At 49.2% G+C, this 21,597-nt stretch overlaps 2 protein-coding genes and 1 long non-coding RNA gene across 6 annotated transcripts in view; 1 reads left to right on the top strand and 2 right to left on the bottom strand.

Moving 5' to 3' along the window:
• Positions 1–373: 373 nt before the first annotated feature.
• Positions 374–1,827, bottom strand: LOC147257978 (uncharacterized). Its single transcript, XR_015117655.1, has 3 exons — positions 1,540–1,827; positions 721–859; positions 374–498 (listed from the first exon to the last, which is right to left on the bottom strand). It is a non-coding gene; the product is annotated as an uncharacterized LOC147257978 (long non-coding RNA).
• A 3,397-nt stretch (positions 1,828–5,224) lies between these two features.
• Positions 5,225–21,597, bottom strand: part of ncf4 (neutrophil cytosolic factor 4) — a 25,217-nt gene continuing 8,844 nt past the window's right edge. Inside the window, exons 5-11 of one of the 3 annotated variants that reach the window (XM_086212265.1) lie at positions 21,388–21,515; positions 18,285–18,333; positions 10,943–11,041; positions 8,123–8,274; positions 7,616–7,714; positions 6,947–7,012; positions 5,225–5,783 (exon numbers count right to left, since the gene is read on the bottom strand). In XM_086212265.1, the coding sequence (XP_086068391.1) occupies positions 5,576–5,783; positions 6,947–7,012; positions 7,616–7,714; positions 8,123–8,274; positions 10,943–11,041; positions 18,285–18,333; positions 21,388–21,515 (801 nt within the window). In that variant the 3' untranslated portion in view covers positions 5,225–5,575. The remainder of the gene's footprint in view (positions 5,784–6,946; positions 7,013–7,615; positions 7,715–8,122; positions 8,275–10,942; positions 11,042–18,284; positions 18,334–21,387; positions 21,516–21,597) is intronic. The other 2 variants (XM_086212267.1, XM_086212266.1) reach the window with 2 other exon arrangements.
• The window catches only part of LOC147257975 (parvalbumin alpha-like), a 26,410-nt gene continuing 15,776 nt past the window's right edge, over positions 10,964–21,597 (top strand). The window contains exon 1 of one of the 2 annotated variants that reach the window (XM_086212269.1): positions 10,964–11,148. Coding sequence is in view for 1 of the 2 variants with exons in the window: in XM_086212268.1 (XP_086068394.1) it covers positions 13,340–13,346 (7 nt within the window). In the remaining variant the exon portion in view is untranslated. Of the gene's footprint in view, positions 11,149–13,012; positions 13,347–21,597 lie in introns of those variants that run through there. The other variant, XM_086212268.1, reaches the window with a different exon arrangement.

Raw genomic sequence — 21,597 nt, 5'->3', positions numbered from 1 at the left:
TTGTGTCACACAAATTACGCAGCAGATGTTTCTGTCACCTGCTGTCTCCTAGAGCGGTGCAACAGTGCCCCCTTGTGTCCAGTGCTGTTAGTGACACTAACCAGACGAAGCAGGACAAAAATGAAAATCCACCAAGCAAATTTCAGGTTCTGTTCTTACCACCGTGATTCTCTGCAGGCTCACCGGTCCACGCGTCATCCTTGTGTGTGTGTGTGTGTGTGTGTGTGTGTGTGTGTCCGTCTCATAGCCTCCTGCACGATCATAAATGAAGATGAGGAGGAGACACAGGTGGATGGGCTCGTCTCTCTCCTGCCAGCGTGTGGTTTACACACACAGAGAGTGAAACAAGAGAAAACAGATGTCAAAGTCCGATGGGCTCTTCCTCACCATTTAGTGTCTTAAATCCCATCAGCAGAACGTCTCCTCACAGGTTCCCACGGCAACAACCTGAAGTCTATAGGCCGGCAGGGACACGGCGACCAGGGGAGCCCCAACTTCCTGTCTCAAGAAGACCAAACCTGAAACGTAACCCTTCCCACTACAACTCCTCTCGCTTCAAGCGTTGCATCTCACACGCCTTCAACACAGGATATTAACCATACAACCCAGTATCTTCATCGTCTCCACAACACTTTTGTCTTTCCACCATGAAGTGATGCTTTCTACTGCACATCCAAAACCTGAAACTACCACCAACAACAAAAAACAACTTAATTTCACCTGAATGTGTTGCTGGAGTCGTGTATCCACACGAGTCGAGACGTCCCACTGAACTCAGACGTGAATGATTCCACAGGAGCATTGGCATTTCACACCACATCCTTTACACGCTCAACGACGACCTTCCTCCTCAACATCCCTGGAAAATAAATGGTGCTCTTAATTCTTTTAATTCAGGCGTACACTCATCAAAGCCTTTCAACCAGCACACGTGCACGTGTGTGTGTTCAGCGATGTTTTGCCTGCCTCATAAAAAAAGTCCCTTAAGCTGTTTTTCAAAAGCAGCAGAACTCAGATTAATGGCAGGATTTAAGTCATCAAGAAATGGAAATCCTTCTCACCGCAAAGCTCCTCCAGGAGCCATTTGGAACAGAGAGTAATGGGATTTTGGGGGGGCAAAAAATAATCCCCCAAACCAGCTGCAGTAACCTGGTGAGGTTTACGTGCCTGCTGTAGGACTGCTGTTCCAGTAAGAGAGAGGTTTTATTTCAGAAAGCAGGAGAGAAAATATGGCAAGTTTACAAGAAGGTCAGGGAGGTGAAGGAGAAACCAGCGCGGCGCTAAACTGGACGACCAGCATCTCCACGCTTCCCTCTGCTGGAAGCTGATGGGATTTCTCCCACTGGATTGTGAATTACTTCTAACAATGAAGTCCTTAATGTTGAGGAGACTCGCATTCTTTATTAAATAAAATGATCTTTATTACGAAACTCCACTGTGACGACTGCTGAAGTGTAAATGCGGGGACTGGAAGTAGAGACGCACGACATTATCGGCCGTAGGCTTTCTGCATTCACGTCACGTGTTCTGAATCGTTACCTGAGCAGGTAAACATCCTCATGTCTTTGTTAGGTGTGCGATGACACGTTCATCCGCAGCACTGAACACGAACCCGCGCTCGCCCACCGACTGCCTGGACTCCTCGCGGGCTGCTCTCTTGGGCAAACAACTGATCTCCGGTCCCATCACCAGTCACCACGGCACCAGACTGCCCCTCGGACCTCATCAGGACTCCCCCCTCTGCCTTCACCTCCTGAGGCTGTACTGCTGAGGGCTGGGTGTCAGAGGGCCCAGCTCCTGGTCTGGTAGTCTGGCATTCTTCCAGTTTGGGCTCCAAAAAAGGCCTGCAGAGTCTCTGTCACAAGCCCACCCAGACTGGAGCCAAGAGAGAAGAACACCACAGGCGACTCGTGGGAGGGCGTTCAAATGATGAATAACTCAAACTGTAATGGCCAGATTGAAACTTCTCCACTCAGTGATTGTTAATCCAACACTGAGAGGAAAGTTACCCTCAAATGATTTATTGAAAAAACCTGCCAAAGTTCCTGCGTGTGTCTGAGGTCACGATCTGGACTCTGAGCTCACGCTTGCATCACTGATGCGTCAAAACAGGTCAACAAGCTCAGAGCTGTACACTGAGAGGCAATGAGGGGGTTTTGGTTTTGGGGCCTTGAAGGTCTGTGGACCCTCAATTAGCAATGATTGATCAGCATCAGTCAAACCAAGATGAGCCAAGAGACGCCGTCCCGACCAGAGATGGTCTGAAAATAAACCAGGGCCTGGGGAGACCGTGCATATCCGGTGGATGAACCTCCGCAGAGGCCTCCTCGCCGCTCCTGGAGAACTCCTCTCAACTGCTGCGGCATTCAAGGCTCCTCTGATGGAGGGTTCTGATATTGTTCTGACAAGCTGCAAGGACATGTGCAGCATGCTAACCTTAGCTTGTTCTGTTAGCATGGCCTCCACGGTCGTCTAAAGTTCTTTTTCTTTTTTCATTGTCCTGCTGATAAAGGCTCTGGGTTTATGACTCATTCAACAAACCAGCCAAAGTGCAGGCGGCCAACGACGGCTCCATGTTGGACCCCAGCACCCTTCTCCCTCACCCACCTGCTCAAGACAACAACAACAAAAACCTAATTAAAATGTTAAACGTTTGTCCATCTCTCTCCTAGTGCACGCGCTTCACTGACATCCATGACAAACGGCTGGGTCACAGGCCGACTTGACTCCGGCCCCGGCGGTATTCATTAGGAGCTTAGCAGCCAAGACAAATGCCCCGTCAGTCAGTCAGCCCTTTCAAAGAGTCACGAAAGTGACAGGAGGTCAAACATGGACCTGGAAGTAACAAGATTAATGCTTTTTTTCAATCTAAATCAAACTGGAAACACCATCACGAGCATCTCTGACTTGTCAAGAACATCCACTTTGTTCCAAATGTTCCAGAGTGTGCACAGAACAACTTATTACCGTTTGGTTTGCCAATGTTTTCATGCCTCCTACAGATCAATGCAATGTTCACTCTTGAGAACACAAAGCACAGCAACATAACGCGATCTGGAGAGTGAATTTCAGAGCAACGCATCAACCCAAGAGCGATGCAGGCTGATGTCCTGTGCCTCTCAGGATCAGACCATCACCAAAAAAAGAAAACCATTAACACCTGAAACGGCAGCATTTCCACCTCCGTGTGTCCAGGGACTCCAGCTGTAACTGGGCTAGAGGATTAGCCGCCTTAAAATAAAACTTGTTTTGGTTTCCAGTCGAAAATAAGCTTCTCGGGTCCGAGTATATCTGTCCCAGGGGACCATGTGTGTCCCGCAGGCTGGAGCTGAAGTGGATGAAGGCTCAGGTCAAATCAGAGCTCTGACAAAATCTAAAGAACATTTTATAGATTTGATCAAAATGATGTTTTCAAGAGGGCTGCACGGTGGTGCAGTGGTCAGCACTGTGGCCTCACAGCAAGAAGGTTCTGGGTTCGAGTCTCGGCTCGGGCGCGGGATCTTTCTGTGTGAGTCTCCATGTTCTCCCTGTTCCTGCTGGGTTCTCTCTGGTACTCTGGCTTCCTCCCACAGTCCAAAGACATCGATTTGGGGACGAGGCTGATTGATTCTCTAAATTGACCGTAGGTATGAATGTGAGTGTGAATGGTTGTTTGTCTCTGTATGTTGGCCCTGCGATGGACTGGCGACCTGTCCAGGGTGAACCCCGCCTCTCGCCCGTTGACGCTGGGATAGGCTCCACCCCCCCGCGACCCTTAATGTGTAGGAATAAGCGGACGATGGGATGGATGTTTTCAAGAAATAAATAAATCAGACAAAAAGCATACGTTACCTCTGTAGAACGAGTGAGCATCAGTCCGCAGGTGGGTCGTCTCCACGGTAACGAGGGGAGGTTGTCCGGTCAGAGTGAGGAGGAATAATTTGGCATTAAACACAAGGAGAAAAACTGTCCTGCCAGCACCTGAAGCGCCCGAGGTGAAGGAAGCGCGGGCACAGCCATGGAGGGCGCGGTCACTCTTCATCAAACACACCCAACATTAGAAGTTTGTAGCTCATCATCATTACTTTAAAGTAGTAGTAGAAGTAGTAGTAGTAGTAGTAGTGGTGGTGGTAGGAGGAGTAGTAGTAGAACACACAGTATATGCTAGTAGTTGACCAACATTAGCTCCTTGCCAGCTCTGAATGCAAGGCAATTTTTGACAGTTTCTACTTGGCAAAAATTGATGTGAGAGATTGATTGACTGATTGATTGATTGATTTGTTTTCTTGCACCAAACGTGTGCGGGGAGGAGCTGAGCTGCACGACCTTTGCCCGGCGGATGCAGAATAAGTAGTGACAGAAAGGCGTGACTAGTGCGCATCTTCATCAGCTTCATGCTCCCGTCTTCTTCTGCTCGTGCGGCTGACCAGCGATTCTTCACATCGACAAACCCTGTTGACGTCACATCTGACCGCGCCGTTCAACCCCCCCAACAGAACACGTCTGCTACCACGTCACAGCGAGCGACGGCGCCGTCAGATAACAGCACTTCACCGTGAGCTGATTTGAGGTTCTATTTTTTTTTTTTTTTGTTAAAGGGAAATTTTCAACCTGCATCCTTTTTTTCCTGCTTTGGTGCCTGAGTGAGTGATGGACACGATCGTGTCTGCAGCCCCGCAGCAGCGACAACGTGGTCCAGTGGGCAACTGGCGACTGTCAAATTATAGATTTCTTCAGGCTCAGATTGTGATCCAATCCTTCAACAACACAACGGGAAGCAGGGACGGACGCCTGCAGCAGGTCTCTCCCCTCCTGAAGCAGCGATTCATTTTTGGAGGAGGGGATTCGGTGGCTCTCGTCTTGACTGGCAGCGGTCGTCCTGGTGAAAACACGAAGGTTATCGACAGGAACGTTAGCGTCCATACAAAGAAACACGGCGGGATCCAGCTGAAGGTACCGACAGATGTGAATTTCTCCTTCATTTTGTCGGACAAATATAATGAAAATTGGAGTGAAAAAAAAAACAATTCAGGGGGCATAATAGGAGCCCACTGGATCACATGACAGCAGCCTGGGCCGCGCTGTTGGCTGAGTGATTTCAAAATGGTGGTGCTTCATCACTACAAAAATAAAGGAGGAAAATCATCTGAAACGAGTCTTGTAAAGGCTTGAGGGGTCTGGACATTTGTCCCCCCTCAGTCGGAGGCTGGACGAGTCCACAGCAACCACCTTGAGCCAAAGGAACACAAACGTAAAACCCAGCTTTCCTTCTTGTTTTTACTTTGGTAATTAGGTTTTTTTTCCCAGGTGAAATTGTTCATTTTTGTTTTTTTTGTTGGCAAAACATCAGAAAACAGTGAAGGACGGCCGTCGCACCTCACGGGAGCTCAGTGAGACATCTCTGTTTTATACAAGTCAGAGTACAAAACGTACAAATGCCATTAATTTAGTTTGCAGGAAATGTTTGGGCCTTTGACAGAATCAGCAGTGAAGTTCTGACATGAACGTTGCTGACGACTTGGCGTGAGTCCAAACACGCCACATCCGCGCTGACGTTCACCGGCCTCCTCTGCCGCGTCTCCTTCTCTCCACTCCCTCAGGACTCGCAGTTGTAAACAGAAATGTCAGAGGTCATGGTCACATGCAGTTCCCAGGGAAACTGATTGACGGGCCTCTTGACTTTGACCTGCAGACCTCTGCTCTCCCGGATCATCAGCTGGACATCCTCGTCGTCAAGGATACGGATGAGGTCACCCTCGGGGTCGCGGTAGTTCAGGGCGATGTCGTCCACCTGGAAGACGTTCCTGAGACAAACCAACACTCTCGTTCATTCCAGTTCCAGCGTCTGAGCTCGGAACGCCAGCGACGCTGACGCTCGTTTGCAACGGACACTCATCATCTGTTGTTTAGAGCAACTATGATTACACGCATAATTGACAACGTTAATCATGGAGAAGCTCATTCAGTTCCCGGGGGGGGGGGGGGGGGGGGGGCCTGATGAACTCAGCAACAAATCAAAGACCCGCAACACTTCTACCAAAGCTCTTCCCTTTGTTTCAGCGCCTCGTCTGCTGCATCAGATTCCTTCTTCCTCTCTTGTTTTTTTAAGATATGAGCACCTCCACCTCCCTTTATTAACGCTGCACCTTATCAAGCCTCATCCCCTCTCTGGGGGGGGGACTTTAATGAGCCAATAAGCAGCGGAAATGAACTGATTATGAATGGCGAGCCGGTGAATCACCACAGCGCTCACCTTTCTAAATGAGCAGATAATGAGAGCGGAAGCTAGAAACAGATGAACAGAGACGACGGTGTAAGAAGCAAGCGGGCATCAAGTGACGATGCGGGAGGAGCGAGGCAGAAGGTCGAAGGTCCGGCAGGAGCTCATGGATTTCTACTCAAGCAAGTGACAAGTAAACATGCAGTCACTGCGTCTGCAGTCGACACTCCACATGGAAATCTGCCTCTGTGTGCGCAGGGTTGCAACAATGCACTTGGATTTGGAATTTAAAAGATTTAATGAGATCAAATTTATTCAAAAAAAGCTGATGAGGGAAACTACAAGGATGCCTGGAATGAGCCAAAGATTAGCAGTGGAGGATTCGGTGGCAGACACGCCGAGAGGAAGGAAGCTGGCCTGAGCGGATGAGCGTCAGCAATCATCACTGCGAACGTGTCACGTGCCAGCGAGCTTCCATCTCACGTGACACTTTCATTTTCCGTTATCACACTTTTAGGGAATGTGCAGTAAAATCTGAGGTTTCAAACGTTTTCCTGGGAAGCTTCACACCCTAAAATCTGACTCAATCACCTCCCCCCCCCACACACACACACGTCTCCAAAATGGAGGATAACTACATGCAATAAAATAAAGGGGTTTCTAATGTCTGCGAATGTCCATTCAGGCAAAATAGTTAACGGGAGTGTTGTAACTTGGACTTGTGTTCCTTCTGAGTAATCCACCCACCTCATCCGAGACAGCAGGTCCTTGTAGGTGGGCTGGATGGTGAGGTCCTCTTCTACACAAACGTCTCTGGAGGCAGGAAACACAACAATGAGAAAGTTATTGGATCTTGGGCGTCCGTTTCCAAGTGTGATGCTGAACTGGAATCTCGCTCCTGAAGGTGTGACCTTCGCCAAAGTGAAAACCTGTCAATCAATACAGGAGCGTCTGAATCCTCTGGTCTACGGTGCTGCATCGGACTCCTCGTCAGAGGAACGAGCCGAGAACCATGACCCGTGATCATGAATAAGTGGCATATGCCATTGAGTCAACCCCGTATACAGAGGTGGAGGGAGCGGTGGGTGGAGTTTGTCAGTTTTATGTCACGTGTCTAGGAAAGAGAAATAGGACTGTCGCAACAAAATGTGGATCTGACAGTCGAGCACGGACGCGTCTCCCTCAACAAACGCGATCATTGTTGCTGCTGATTGCAATGATTATTGACTGGCACGACGGTCGGCGTGAGGCTCCCGAGCTGCTGCAGCTGTTCTGGAGGCTTTTTGACAGGATACACCGGAACCCTGTAGTGGGTTTGTGTCACCGCTGGCGTGTGTTGGCTTCACATTTCTATCCAAACAGCTGAACCCAAGTCACAATCTTCTCCTAAGACCAAAGACATTTTTCTGCACTTACACCTGATGTGGGTGAGTCCCGGCTGGAGCACGGGGTCTTTCTGGGTGAGTCTCCATGTTCTCCCTGTTCCTGCTGGGTTCTCTCTGGTACTCCAGCTTCCTCCACAGTCCAAAGACATCAAGAGGGACCAGGTTAATCCAGACTCTAAATTGACCGTAGGCGTGGCTGGGAGAGCCAATGGTTGTCTGTCTCTATGTGTTGGCCCTGCCATGGACGGGTGACCTGTCCAGGGGGAAGGCTGCTGGGATAGGCTCCACCCCCACTTAACAGGAGAAGAGGGAGGAAATGGATGGACCTGATCACGGCGTGCTAAGTGTGTCGTATTAGAAGGTCGCACAAACTCGTACAGCTGTGAGTTCTGGAGGGCTGGAGTTCAAGGAAGTGAAGGAATTCCTGCGTTTGGCAGGTGACACTCAGAGGCTCCAAGGCTCCGGTGCGGTGGAGTCTGTATTAATTATCAAGACCCCAAAACACCGGAATGTAAATTTGGTAATGAGATGAACAGACCTGGTGTCGACTCCGGAGGCGGTGAGCAGGTAGCAGCGCAGACAGCTGTAGGTGTGGCGTCCACCCTCACCCTCTGAGTCATTCTCCGGAAGAGGCTTAATGATCTTCACGAAGGATTCTGGGAAAATACCCGTCTGATTGTTGACCGTTCCCTGAGGAGGAGGGAAATTCACAACATTGAGTGATGAGGAGCTGCAGCAGCGCGGACCACAATGATTGGTTTGTTCACCTGCTGCCCGAAGCACTCAGAACAGCTGCCAAGTATCTGACTGACCCCGAGTGTGTGTGTGTGTGAGTGTGTGTGTTCTAGCGGATTTAAACCTGAACAATCAAACACACACTGACTTTTACAGGGTCTTACGATCGTTTTGTCAGGTACACTTCAGAGGATCCGATCCGTCCCTACACTCAGCCTCTTTGTTTAAATGGGATTCCTGTTTTTTTAAAGGTCTCTCATACGTGGAGGAACGTCGGCCGGTTCACGCTCATCAGAAAGGCACAGTTCATCAACTTTAATCGCAACGTGCAATTTTTCAAAACGCAGGCAGGTGCAGTATTTCCTCCGACAGCTGGGTGTGTCCTGGCGCTGCTGCAGAGACGTCCTGCCCACACGTGCCGTTACCTCAAATACCAGGATTCATTTCGCAACTTTGGTCAGAAATGTTCACCATTCGATTTTTTTCCCAAAGCCCGACTTTAGACGGCAGTCGACAGACCAGTTTCAGGTGAATTGTGTATTTTCTTAATTTGAACATTGCTTTTCTAAAAAGAATAAAACGATCTCTTCTCATTTAAACTCTCAACTTGACGCTCCAGTCAGCTGGTCGGACCTCTTCCTCTCGCCGCTGTGTCGTTCACGAGCCAAATTAAAGACTAAATCAAATCTGTCAACATTTGCACAAGTCACCGGCGCTGCGTTCGCCTCCCCCCACCTGGAAAAAACACAAACGGCGAGTGATGCCAGCAAATAACAGCCGAGTTTCCTGAGGATAGACAGATAATTAGTTTTCGCCATTACGCTTATTGGATCTCTCCAGAAAGACAGGCAGGACGAGTGCCTCCTCCACGCTCTCTCTCTCTCTCTCTCTCTCTCTCACCACATCAGCTTCTACCTCCTCCTCTCTCTCTCTCCCTCTCCCACTCCCAGCTTTTCTACCACTCCACATCTCACCGCCTCACGTTTTTATGAGACATGTTTCCTGACCTTTCTTACTCTGAAAACAAAGTGTAATTTCTTTTCTTTCTTTTTCTTGCAGTACACATGTTCGTCTGTGGCGCTTTCATGTTGAGCGGCTGATTAAAATGCTCCACATCCCGTTTTGGATGGCGGCGCTCGACACTTGCGGTGTGTAATCAGCCCGTTTTGCTCATCAAGTGATTGTTCCTGTGAAGGAAACCAGAGCAGCTCAAGTTATTCTGTGGTCACCGGTCCTGCCAGGACTGCGTGGTCGGTGGTTCCCACTGCCGCCGCTGCTCTTTTGCGTGTCTTATTTGTCAGTTTCACACTTCAGCCAGGATGCTCGATAAGAAAGATGCTGACGCAGCAGCAGCAGCAGAAGCAGCAGCAGCAGCAGCAGCAGCCCTGACCTGCAGCGGGAGGAGCCGCCTCCACACACGGCAGAAGGAATTTCTTATTCAAAAATCTATTATTTTTTTAAAAAATCCACTCGTTAAAAAAAAAAAAAAAACCCACGCAATACTTGAGCATAGTAAACCATTTATCAATGCTCTTCGTTAGCATTATTCCACAATGACTCTTCACCCTTTCCCCCGACCCTAAACCCCCCCCCCCCCCCCCCGACGTCCCAACGAGGGTCCCTCCACCGTGAACCAAGCTTGATAATGGACCCTGGTTGCTGTGGAGTATTTGAGGTCTGGTGCAGGACGACCTATCAAGGCTGGGGGGTTCTTCTGCCTGATGTCCCCCTGCTGGCTCAATCAGATCGTCTCACTTTTGGTCTCAAAGGCCAGTTTTCATATTTGGCACTCGGTTGATGAAAGTCTTGGTCTTACAAGCCGAGGTTCAGCCGTAGCCATTAGTGCCACCTCGTGGCCTACAGGAAGTAACCCCCATGGCACGAAACATTATTGGAGCTACATCATATAGAGCTAGTGTGTGTACTCTACCACCATCTAGTGGACGCAGGAAGCCATTTTTCATTACAGTGCAGCGAGAGTCTGCTCCTCCAATCCAAACACTTACAGGTTCCACCTCCCTCTCTCTCTCTACACACCACTGCAAACCACTACTCGTGTGTGTGAGCCTGCGCTCGTCACGCTTTCTTCTCTTGTTGTGTGTGTGTGTGTGTGTGTTTTTAAGGGAAACCTTTATGTATGGAAGTGTATGATGCAAATAAAGGAAACCTGGAATCGATGCCCTGCTGTTCTTGGTCGCTTGTGTTAGTCACTGGCATTAAAAACTGGCTGCGGCTGCGTTCCTAAATTTGAGCCCTGTTAGTAGGTCGCTAGCAGGAATAGCCACATCCCTTCGGCGCTTTCCAAGTCAGTGTTTATTAACTTATCTCCTCCCTTGATCTCCCATCTCTCCTCCCTTTACCTTCCATCTCTCCTATACTTTTTTTGTTGTTGGTTCTTTCTTCCGTCTATCGCTTCCCTTGCTCTTGGCCTGTCTCATCTCCTCTGTGTCTCATTCAAGCTGCCACCTTTGCCCTTTCCCCTTCTCTACCTCTACTGTATCTCTCCATCCCTTACACTCCACTCTTTCTTCCCCCCATCTGCACCTCTCTCTCCTCCACCTTTCTGCCCAGTCTTTTTCTCTCCCGCCTCCCTCCCCTCTTCTCTCTCTCCGTGTGTTCTTACCTCCAGCCAGTCTGCGTTGACGCGTCGCAGCAGGAAGATCAGTTCTCCCCTCTTCAGGTTCAGCTCCGCCTTGCCGCTGCCGCGAAAGTCAAACATAGCCTTTCACACACACACACACACACACACACACACACACAAGTGAGAGGAGACAGTGAAGACGAGAGAGGACAACACCCTCAAAGAGCCAAGACGGTAACAGTGGACAGGTAGGACTCAAAACTCTTTATTAATAAAAGTGTGTGGGGGGGGGGGGGGGGTGGAAGATAAGGACTCATTGTAAAGAGAAGATAGAAGACAACCAGAATGGAAGTTTCATGTCTTAGTGAATGCAGCGGGTTTGTCTATGGAACCATTTTCGCTCTGTAAAAGCAGTTTTTCAGGCTGTAAAAGTGCAATGAAGTCAGGGTGACGACTGCTGGTTTTCTCCACTTTCAATATTGCTTTTATAAAATCTCAGAAAAAAATTCAAAAATGCCAAGGTCAGGGCGGAGCAAGCGCCTGAAACGCAAGGACACAACCTCGTAATCCTCGGCTGTTGTCATTCTCTCCTCATCTCAGATTAGATTTTGGAACTTGGGTGTTCATTATGTAAATGCAGCCAGATGACGCTGTGGTCCTGGATGGACCCACGTACCCGGAGGAACAGGAACAACGACATCACACGCAGCACGTTGCCTAAAAGTAAACACGGAGGGCCCTGAGGGCAGCCTGCACTTCCTGCGCGGATGTGCAGTGGAAGCCAGAGAATTAGTGAGGTGATGGTAACAAGGACGAGGATGAGGAGCAAAAGTTCTCCAGCAGCCACAAGAGATCCAGACGCGTCATGCAAGCGACTCTAAGGGCTGACAGTGGAGTTTACCGCTGAGTCACGGCGAAGCCAGAAGTTTGGGAGTTTGCTTCTCTAACTTGGCTTTGAAAGAAAAGCCAACGTCTTGGGGGATACGCTGAACGTCCATCGTCTCCAGATCCAGAGGAGAAGATCGAGACCCTTCTTTCTTCTGTGCTGCATTAGGGAGCTGGGACTCTCTCTCTACTCGTTAGCTTAGCGCAATGAATGGAAAAGGGTGGGAAGTGTTAGCATCAACGAGCTCAGGTCCAGGATGCTGGTGTGTCCAGCAGTATCCCTCCCCATCCTCACTTCCAAAGCTGACCATGATCAGGAGCAGCAGTCGCTCGTCTGGTCGCTTGCTTTTAATGGCCGAAGTGAAAAGACTGAGGCGCAGCGTCAAATCACTGCGCCTGGTCAGGAAAGTAGATCCGGCTGTGTCTGATTCTAAAAATTGCAATGTCTCGTCATTTTTAAACTATTTATATTTACTACACATATATTTAATGGCAGATGTTTTACAAGACCCTCATTCTATTAATGCAGGCAAAGACCGTGTGTATTAGATGTTGTTTGACAGATGTATGCTAACATTTCCCATCCACTACCACTCACTGTGCTAAGCTAACTAGCGCAGGTAATGCAGAGGAGAGAAAGGTTTCTCTGAGAGGAACGGGAGATGAGCATCAGACCCCATGACCATTTGCTCCAACCCAAACTGGTTCTGCCACAACCACTCAGATTTTGCTTGTACAGAAATGTCCCCCGAGAGGTCCAACACCTCATGTTTCTCCACCTCCATCATCTGGACTCCCAACCTGCACAAAACTGCTGCATTTGTGTGTGTGTGTGTGTGTGTTTTTTTAGAGTTCCGCCATCACTTTTCAGACTGAGGTTAGACTGCAAAATGCTCAGTTCACATAATCTGAATCACATGTGGGGAGGGGGGGGGGGGCAAGTTTTGGGCCACCTTAGTCTGCAGTTTGAACGTGAGTGTGTGAAAGTGTGTGAAGGATGAGGTAAAAGGTTTCTACGAGCGGCTTTCGGAAAGGGAACAGCCAGAGGAGATGCAGCTCAACGCCTGAATTTGCATTTGAAGCACTGACGTGCGCTTTAAACCTCTTCTTGTCCTTTTAGAAAGATACTCATCTAGCAGACAGTGATCAAGTGGCCCCACACACACACACACACACACACACACACTGCAACAATCATATCAGATATTAAAACGTGCCGTGTGCAATAACACACGTTCACGCTCTCAAGAGAGCAGCGTTTCCGTTAGCAATAATGAGAGAAGAGAGCGTTAGCCAGAGAATCCCTGCAATCGCATGAGATGAAGAGAAAAATGCATGGAGGTAGAGTGAGCCCAAAAAAAGAACGAGGAGCGGTTAAAGCAGTAGGAGGGAGGTGAAGAAGAGGAGGAGGAGGAGGAAGAGGAGGAGGAGGATGAGATAAGAAAAGGGAAAGTTAAACAGAGGTGCAGGGCTGCCGAGGACTGACAGATCACTGCTGGCTTTGCTGTCCGGGTTGTTTCACAGCGAGTGAGGAGCCGAAATCTTCACGGGACCATGTGTGGTGAGTGCCAGTCAGCGAGAGAGTGAGAGTGAGAGAGTGAGAGAGTGAGCAGTCAGGCTCTCTTGCATCATGGGAACAGTGAGTGAGATAATCTTGAAGTTAGGATTTGAAAAGCTGCAAAAGTCCCAGTTTTTACATTAGAAATGGAAAAATTGATCCAAGTAGAGAGCAGGACTTCTTTTTTTTTTTTAGGAAGTGACTTCTGACTCAGCTGCTTGGTTTTGCATGTTTGCTTGTGGTGAAAGCGCCGATTGCCTGACCCAGGCTACGTTAGTGAGTCCGGCTCCACAGCGGCTCAGTGGTTGACGACCCACACGCGGCACTCAGGACTCGGTGGAACCGGTGAATAATAGCGTTCAACCCACAGGTGGCCAGAAAAAGAATACTACAAAAACAAGAGAGCACTGCTACTGGGTGTGTGAATGTGTCAGGGCTTGCAAACATCTTGGCCTTAACGTAACGCGCAGGATGTGAATTACAGGCAAGCGAAAGGTTAAGAGTCTATATTGAGACGTCTGGTGGGAGCCTGAATGACTGAGATGAAGACCAAGTGTTTCTACTGATGGAGCTTTCCCAGCTCTGACAGCTCGAGCCCAGCGTCTCAACTGCAGGCTCGGTCGATCCTCTCAGGTGAGGCTCGGACAGTCGAACCTGAGCAGCCCTGCAACTCAAGCCAGAGGGTTCGAATGAAGTCACAGAGGAGAAGAAGCAGCTGAACGAATGCTCACACACACAACCCGAGGAGGAAGAGGTACAGACAGCAAAAACGGCTGATCATGCAGAGCAGCTCGTCTGTTCACCAGCAGCTCACCAGCAGTTAACCAGCAGTTAACCAGCAGCTCACGTGTCCCGTCTGTTCCAAGATGGTGGCGATTATTAATAGCGTTCATTGAAATCCAAACTTTGATGAGCGCTGGTCACCCCCAGAAGATATAAGAAGTCTAGGATGTTATTCAGGGTCAGAGGTCAGGTGAGAAGTTAGGATAAGGACCAGGACCTGAATGTAAGTGTCCAGATGGATTCAAAGCTGTGAGTGAGTGAGTGAGTGTGTGTGCGCGCGAGTGCGTGCACGTGTGTGTCCACGGAAAATGAGACAGAGGCTGCAGTGACAGATTAATGAAGCTGGGGAGAGAGGGAGCTGGCTGGATTAACAATCCGTTGAGATTACCATGACCCTGAGGGCACACACACACACACACACACACACACACACACACACACACTGCTCTTCAGGCATTACTCCAGGCGGGGCTCTGTCGTAGCAGTGGCCTGCCGCTGGCTGTAATGTGTGGATGATGTGAAATTGTGTTGGAGGCGATGAGCTTCTACCTCCAACTCAATCGCCAAATATGATGTGACACGGTAATTCCTCTCCCTCTGCGCGCTTCTCTCGCTCCGCACGCTCGTCCTTGGTATGTTGATGTGTCGGACGCCGCGTGAGCAGGTGTTACACGGGATGCTTCAGCCTTTGAGATGACCAGGATCATTTCTGCCGTAACTAAAACTCCAGTTTTCCTGTGACGTGTATTCAAGCCACACTGGAAACACGATTTTCCACACGTTCCAAAAACGTAATAAATGAAACAAAAACCGTATTTCTCAAAGTGGAGAGACAGAACTAGAGAGCAATCAACATTAAAGCATCACTCTTTGTATTCCACTAGTTTTCATGCAGTTCATATGCAACATTTCCCCAGTGTTTAACGTGGTTCTTCATTTCACGCTAAAATAAATGAAAATCTAAATTAGATCAGTGTGGATCCACCGTGCCTGAATTATCCAATGATCATTATTTAATGTGAGAAATGTGCAGTGTTTCCCATCACTGGCGTGGAGTGAAATTCTGATCCAGCCACACTGCTGTGTTCACTTAGTCGTACCAACTGAGCTGTTTCTATGGTGATCCTGTCAGTTTAAACGCCCGCAGGAAAACAGCGTTGCTCCACCAGAAGAGAAAAATAGACCTGCCCTGAAAAAAACTGAGATTACTACTCTCACGTTCTGCATCAAAGGACCCGCTGTGGTTCTGCCCCTGGAAAACAGCTACACTGTCATTTCAGCAAAAGTCAACGGACTTTAAGAGCAATCCACGGTGGGGATTAGCATTCCTCGCTAGCATGGCCAGATCCACCTGTAGCTCCTCCCCAGCTCCCCCATCACTTCCAGCTCTGGTAGCAAAGACGGTGATGGCCTCAACTTGAGGCTTTAACCATCCACCGGTGACGCAACCCTGGATTTTAAAGGCGAAGCACAGCTGAGAACTCCCTTGATTCTGAGTCACCATTTAGCAGCGTTACTCAACAAAACCCCACAGGAGCACGGAGACGCCGGCGAATGTCTTGGTTCACACGTTTGTCTCCAGTCGTGGGTGAGAAAAACTTTTCCCTGAGCAGCCGTACGAAGTCCACTGATCCTCCTCGTCCTGGCTGTATTTACCGCAGTTTGTGTTGCTGGACCTCAGGTGCCGCTCTCTAAATGTGGACACAACCCTGGGGTTCAACCAGGAACAGGAACAATCATCCTGTACAATTAGACTGGCGCCGACCCGCCTTAATGAGCTTGTTCAACCCTCAGCTCGTTAGTCTGGCAGCAGGGACGTGCAGATGAGATTTGATTTCCCCCCCCCCACGTACAGTGTGTTTTTTTGTTTTTTTTTCTACCCGTGGCCCACTTCAGTGAAGCCTCATAGGACGCCATGCATATAATGAGCGTGACTAAATATTTTTTTGATTTCTAATTAGCTTCTAAAATGATTTCCAGTGGTTTTCCGCCCTGGTGAGAATCTTTTTTTGTTGTTTTTGAATGAATTTAGAAAGGAGCTCTGGTCACAGCAGAAGCCTGGCTGAGCCTCAGTCTATTAGCACCTGCTTGATTGTTTTTATTCTATTGATTTTTCTAGCATTTTTGCGCTCCATCTCGCTGCCCCTTGTCTTCTCCTTCATCCATCGTTTATTTGGGCCTCTTACAGACGGAACAGCCCTCCAGCTGGAGAATCATTAAAACTCATGCGAACCAAGAGAAGCGTGTCCCATTGACCTTGTTCGAAACTTGTAGTGCTGCAGCCAGCAACAATTACTCACCGCGCTGTGTTGATCTAAGCCTGAGCTAACACTTAGTGGAGTGGAACGGAGTGTTGTAGCGTGAGTGCGAACGCTCGCATCAGCAGCGCCGAAGCAAACGCCTGTGCGCTCGTCTCCATCAGGCTCCAAACAACCTTTGATGAATGTTTGGACAAAGTTTAACAGCCCCTTACCTTGGGGGGGGGGGGGGGGGCAGAGGGAGACAGAGACAGAGGTGGGGAGAGAGAGAGCGGGAGAGAGAGAAAGAAAGAGAGAGAATTAAAAAATGTTGAGTAGGCTGGCGGCATCGGGAGTAGAGTACACCAGTCTTTTACTTCTGTGTGGGTGAGAGGGGAGGCAGCGAGAGAGAGAGAGAGAGACTGAGGCTAGTAAAATGGAGAGGTTGTTCTTAATTTGGCAATAAAAGACCACTGGAGTATGCAGAGAGATGGTGTGTGTGTGTGTGTGTGTGTGTGTGTGTGTGTGTGTGTGTGTGTTTATTAGTGTACAAACTGCTGCTTGTCTTGTCTGTGCAGCGAAAGGTTGGGAAAGGTTAACTGCTTTTGCAAAGGGATATTGCACACATAGTTCAAAAGCTGGAGGAACACACTTCACCTGCAGGCATGTCCTCACATTACACCGTGTGCAGGGTAGAGCCACACACACACACACACACACACACACAGCGAACTGCTTATGCTGGCTTATGTCTCTTGAAGTGAGGTCTAAAAGCTTTGCCAGGTCAGTAGCAGCACATCGGCCCCTGACCAACACAAACCCACTGATTCTTCAGGTTTACTTCAAATCACTGAGTTTGTGCTGCGGCTCACTCGTTTCAGGATGTTTCAGTTGCTGTGGCCAGAGAACAAGAAAACAGCCACACGTGTTTAGTAAAACGTGAAGGGCGATCAAGAATGTAAGCAGAAGTGAGAACGTCAGCACCGCGTACTTCCTCCTGTCCTCCACCTTGATGGAAGAGGACTGAACCCAGAGGGGGAGAAGATGACCTGCCGGTTTGTGATGGGTCGTGAGGGTCTGTGGGCGAGGAAACGTCTCGCTGAGATGGACTGGTTTGTGTTTGGCGTATTTGCCCCGAACCTCAACACTGATTGGCTGCTGGCATTTGTGTCAAAGCATAAAAATGCAGCATTGATTCCAACGAGAAGACAGCACAGGAGTCAGCCGAGCTCTGACCAGCTTCAACCATTCCACCGACGACCCGAACCGCCTTTGCTGCCTTGCTTCAGAAACCCAAACCTCCACCAGAGGCACATGACATCAGAGGCCTTCAGCACCCACGCAGACACCGATGACCACACCGCCATCGGTACCTCGAGCAACAGCATCATCGAATAAGAACCTTAAGAAACACACACACGGTCTTAACCTTGGAAGGGACTAATTTAAGGGTTGTCTATGGAGAGGGGGAGAGGGAGGAGAGATGGAGGTGAAAGAGAAGACATAGATTTCAAAATTTAAGAGAAGTGACACGAGGTAGGAGGTAGGAGGGAGGTCAACGAACTCAAGCGGGAGGAAGGGGCGTCACAGAGGACCTGGCGGATTGTCGCCCGCAGCGACTCGTCACCTCCGTCGATACATTTGAGTATGAAAGAAGATATTAAACCCGTTTATTTGAATTGTGAGCGAAACCTCAGAGTTCTGGCTTTTCTCCAAACACTGACTTGAAAGTTAAGTTTGATAAACGTGTGTTCTGACAAACAGACGAGCTCAATCGCACAGCTGTGCTTACGTGGGCTCAGAGAGATCTGATGGCCATCTCCTGTATTTTGAGTGGTGGTTTGACTAAAGAGCGGTAACTTTGTTGGAGATTGTAACCAAAGCAAAAAACACCAACACGACCGTGTGTGAGGAGACAAACCTCGGCCCGGGGGGAGGAGAAGAGGTCCGTCTTTGGTTTCACCGTCTTGCTAAAAGATACAAAGAGGAAGAAAGAAGATTCAGTGACGAAACGTGCAGGCTGTGTTCTTCCCACAGGTGACATCTTTGTGAGGGAGTTTGCTGAGACTATCAGTGACACTGAAGAGGTCAGCGCTGACGCCGCGATCGCATCATTACATCAGACCGTCTTTGAACGAGCGAAGAACGCCAGCGAAGGCTTTTCCTCCGCGGGAACAATGCTTTTGCTCTTCTGCCAACTGGCTCCAGCTTCTATGCTCGCTCGTCCTTTGCAGTCAAATATTAATTCGATATTAAAGCACCATTTCACCCAATTTATTTCCATTTCACGTACTCAGAAACCGGCGCCGTGAACTCCTGGAGACACTTTCCCCCTCCTGCATCCTGACTGCAGAACACAGACGGAGCCAGAAACATTTATCTGGCTGCAAGTGACTGACCACTGATGGGCAACAGCGACAAAACCAATCAGGTGAACAAGTGCAACTACTGCTGCTCAGTGGGCTGCTCAGTCGTCGTGGGCTCAGAGTTGTTGGAGACGGTCAGCAGTGACTCCAATCCACTGGATGGCGATAAAACGCCTGCCGGTTCATTCTTGAAAAGCAAAAGAGGCTCAGCAGAACAACGGAGTCGGACACTTTGGGTTTTTAGCTCTCGTGAGTACCACAAGTGGACTTGAACCGCCGTCAGGTCAAAATCGCTCAGGTGCTTCTCGCAATTCGTTGCAAAAATAATCAGAGAGATGTCTGACAGTCTTCATCAGAGTACATTGAACTGCAATCAAACAGTGTATTGGTGATCAAGAACTACGCCTGTACGTGTCAGGTTATAATTCTAGTTTCTAAGGATTAGAAAAGAAGACAAGAACCGGTTGAATCCAGATGGAACCAGAACAGTAAGGGACCGCGTCCTGCAAAGCTTTTCTCATCTCGAGGGAAACGCCAGCCGCTCTTCTGAAAGCTCACGCTGGAGGCGCAACATTTCTTTCAGCCATGACACTCGCAATGATATAGAAGTGAACAATATCGGCCCGCAGTAGCGTGGCGGTGAATCACGCCATATTTCCTCACACAGATCTCTGGTTGGGGTAATTTTGTCGACTACTTCGGGAGAATTGCCTCTGAGGCCCTCCGATCAGCCCGGGCCGATCATTTTGAGCAGTTTTGGACACCAGATGTGCAAAGTTCTCACTGAACTCTTGCACATCTGGTACTCACTTGTACCCGTCGGCCTGGTTTTGCTAACAAAGCAGCCACAACCAACCTGAAATCTGCAGCAAAGTTTTTCAACACTGTAAAAATACCGGACCGAAGTAAGAGGTCGTTTAAGTCAGGAGACAGGAGGCAGGAAGCTGAGGCCCACGGAGCAGGGAGAGACGCCTGCTCGCCTGTGCCAGGAGACATGGTGGCGAGCGTTTTTATCTGCTGTTTAACGCTCAGAAAAGTGTATTAGACGTTTATTCAGTGCCTGTTTGTCCCGCCTCTCATCCACAGCCATTGGCTGCATCATAACTGACACTGACAAGTGCTGCGTTTCACCTGAAAGTTGAACATTTTTTAACACAGAGCCGACCCTCAACGACTGGTCTGTGATACGGCGTGCAAACCCGGCGCTGCAGCGGTACGGCAGGCCCTCGTGACAGGAGGAAACTCCCGGGGAGGTTAAACACAACTCGGTATGGAGGCTTGGTATTTCACGGTAAAATACCGGATATATAATCTGGTTTCAAAGCGTCAACACATGAACGGTGCCATATTTTAATGAGGAACTGTGAGATTTCCCCTTCTCTCTACTCCTGAGTACAGACGGGTCAGAGCAAGAGAAGAGGAAGAGCTGAAAGTCAAACTTTGCATCATTTCCTGTTATAAAAGTCCTCATTTACCACATCTTCTCCTGGCATAACCTAATATGGGCCAATCGGGGCCCGACTGGTCCTCATGAATGAGGAAGTAAGTCGTCCGCGGTTGTTTGTTTTCTCAATGAGCAGATGGAAGAAGAGCAGCACTGCTGTTTACTCTCGAGTCACTTAGGCGTCACGCCGCCACATCCTCACGTGATCTTCCACCGGAGGGCGCGTTGGTCTTTGCGTTTGGTTCACTTGCATGTCTGAGTGCTGTTACGTTCCGCCATTCTTCAGCTAAGTGCGTATTCTTGCATTTATTGAAGTCTCGTTACATTTGAACAATTTACTGTCTTTTCCACCTGAAATATTAACTCCCATCCTGTTAGGGAGAGCATTTTCTAGACAGGGGAAATTGTCATTAACCCCCTTTTTAAAACATACATTTGCTTCTTCAATTGTTCTAAAATAGTCGCACCACCAGCCCACAGCTGCAGAGGCTCCCTCAGGCTGTTCTCATGATACATTTTGCAGGAAATCGAACAAAAGTAAAGCAGTAAAACTGACGACCCTCACAGCTGCGAGGCAGGAGGAGAGAGACGCCAGAGTTTCTGGTGAATAATTGGTGGTTTTCGGTGAGAAAAGGAGGATGTTTACATGTTTGTTCAGTGGGACGGTCACGACTGCATCATTGTCCTGGTGACGAAACTGGATTTCAAGGACAAGGCGATCAGGCCCCGTGGTTACGTTGTATTGTTTTTTTAAGAGAATGAGGAACGTCTGGCATTGCGGTTGGAATTGCAGACGATTACGCAGTGAAGCCCTGCTCCCTGCAGTCAGACTCAGCCGCACTGCAGCCTCAAACCCTCTCCCACAAAGATGAAGGGTGGCAGGCTAGCTAGCAGCCACACCCCTGCACGCCAGCAGCTGTCACCGGCACAACTGCTGCACAGACTGAATGTAGAGCCACGCGGCTGCTGGGGAGACTCGGAGGCCATGGTGCTGGAGTATGGGAACCTCCCAAATGACTCCGCCTGTGAGAACATTCGTAGGAATCAGCATGAATTCATGGTGCGCAACTTTTTGCGAGATATCCCGCAGGTTTCCGCCCTCGAAAATATGAGAGATTTGTTTTTAAAATCCTTGTCAGAAGTCGCTGACATTTTTCCAGCATCACAACTACCAAGTCTCAATGCTGCTAACGTCATGGGCCGGGGGGGCTTACACTCTGCGCGTGGGTGGGCGGAGACGTCGGAGGGCTTGGGGTTGGTGTTGGCAGTCCTGCTCCGTCTGGTAGAAAAACATCCTAAGAGCTTCGTCGAGCACCAACCATGTTGGCATCCCCAGCAACCTCTGGAGGAGAGAGAGAGAGGGAGAGAGAGAGAGAGAGAGAGAGAGAGAATGGGGCTTTAAAGGGGAAAGGGTTAAAGAGTCG

Source organism: Aulostomus chinensis, chromosome 8 (assembly GCF_037954235.1).
Source record: "Aulostomus chinensis isolate RoL2024-O1b breed Wild chromosome 8, RoL_Achi_v1.0, whole genome shotgun sequence".
Taxonomy (NCBI): domain Eukaryota; kingdom Metazoa; phylum Chordata; class Actinopteri; order Syngnathiformes; family Aulostomidae; genus Aulostomus; species Aulostomus chinensis.
The sequence above is the reverse complement of the archived record's forward strand: the minus strand, read 5'-3'. Positions and strand labels throughout refer to the sequence as shown.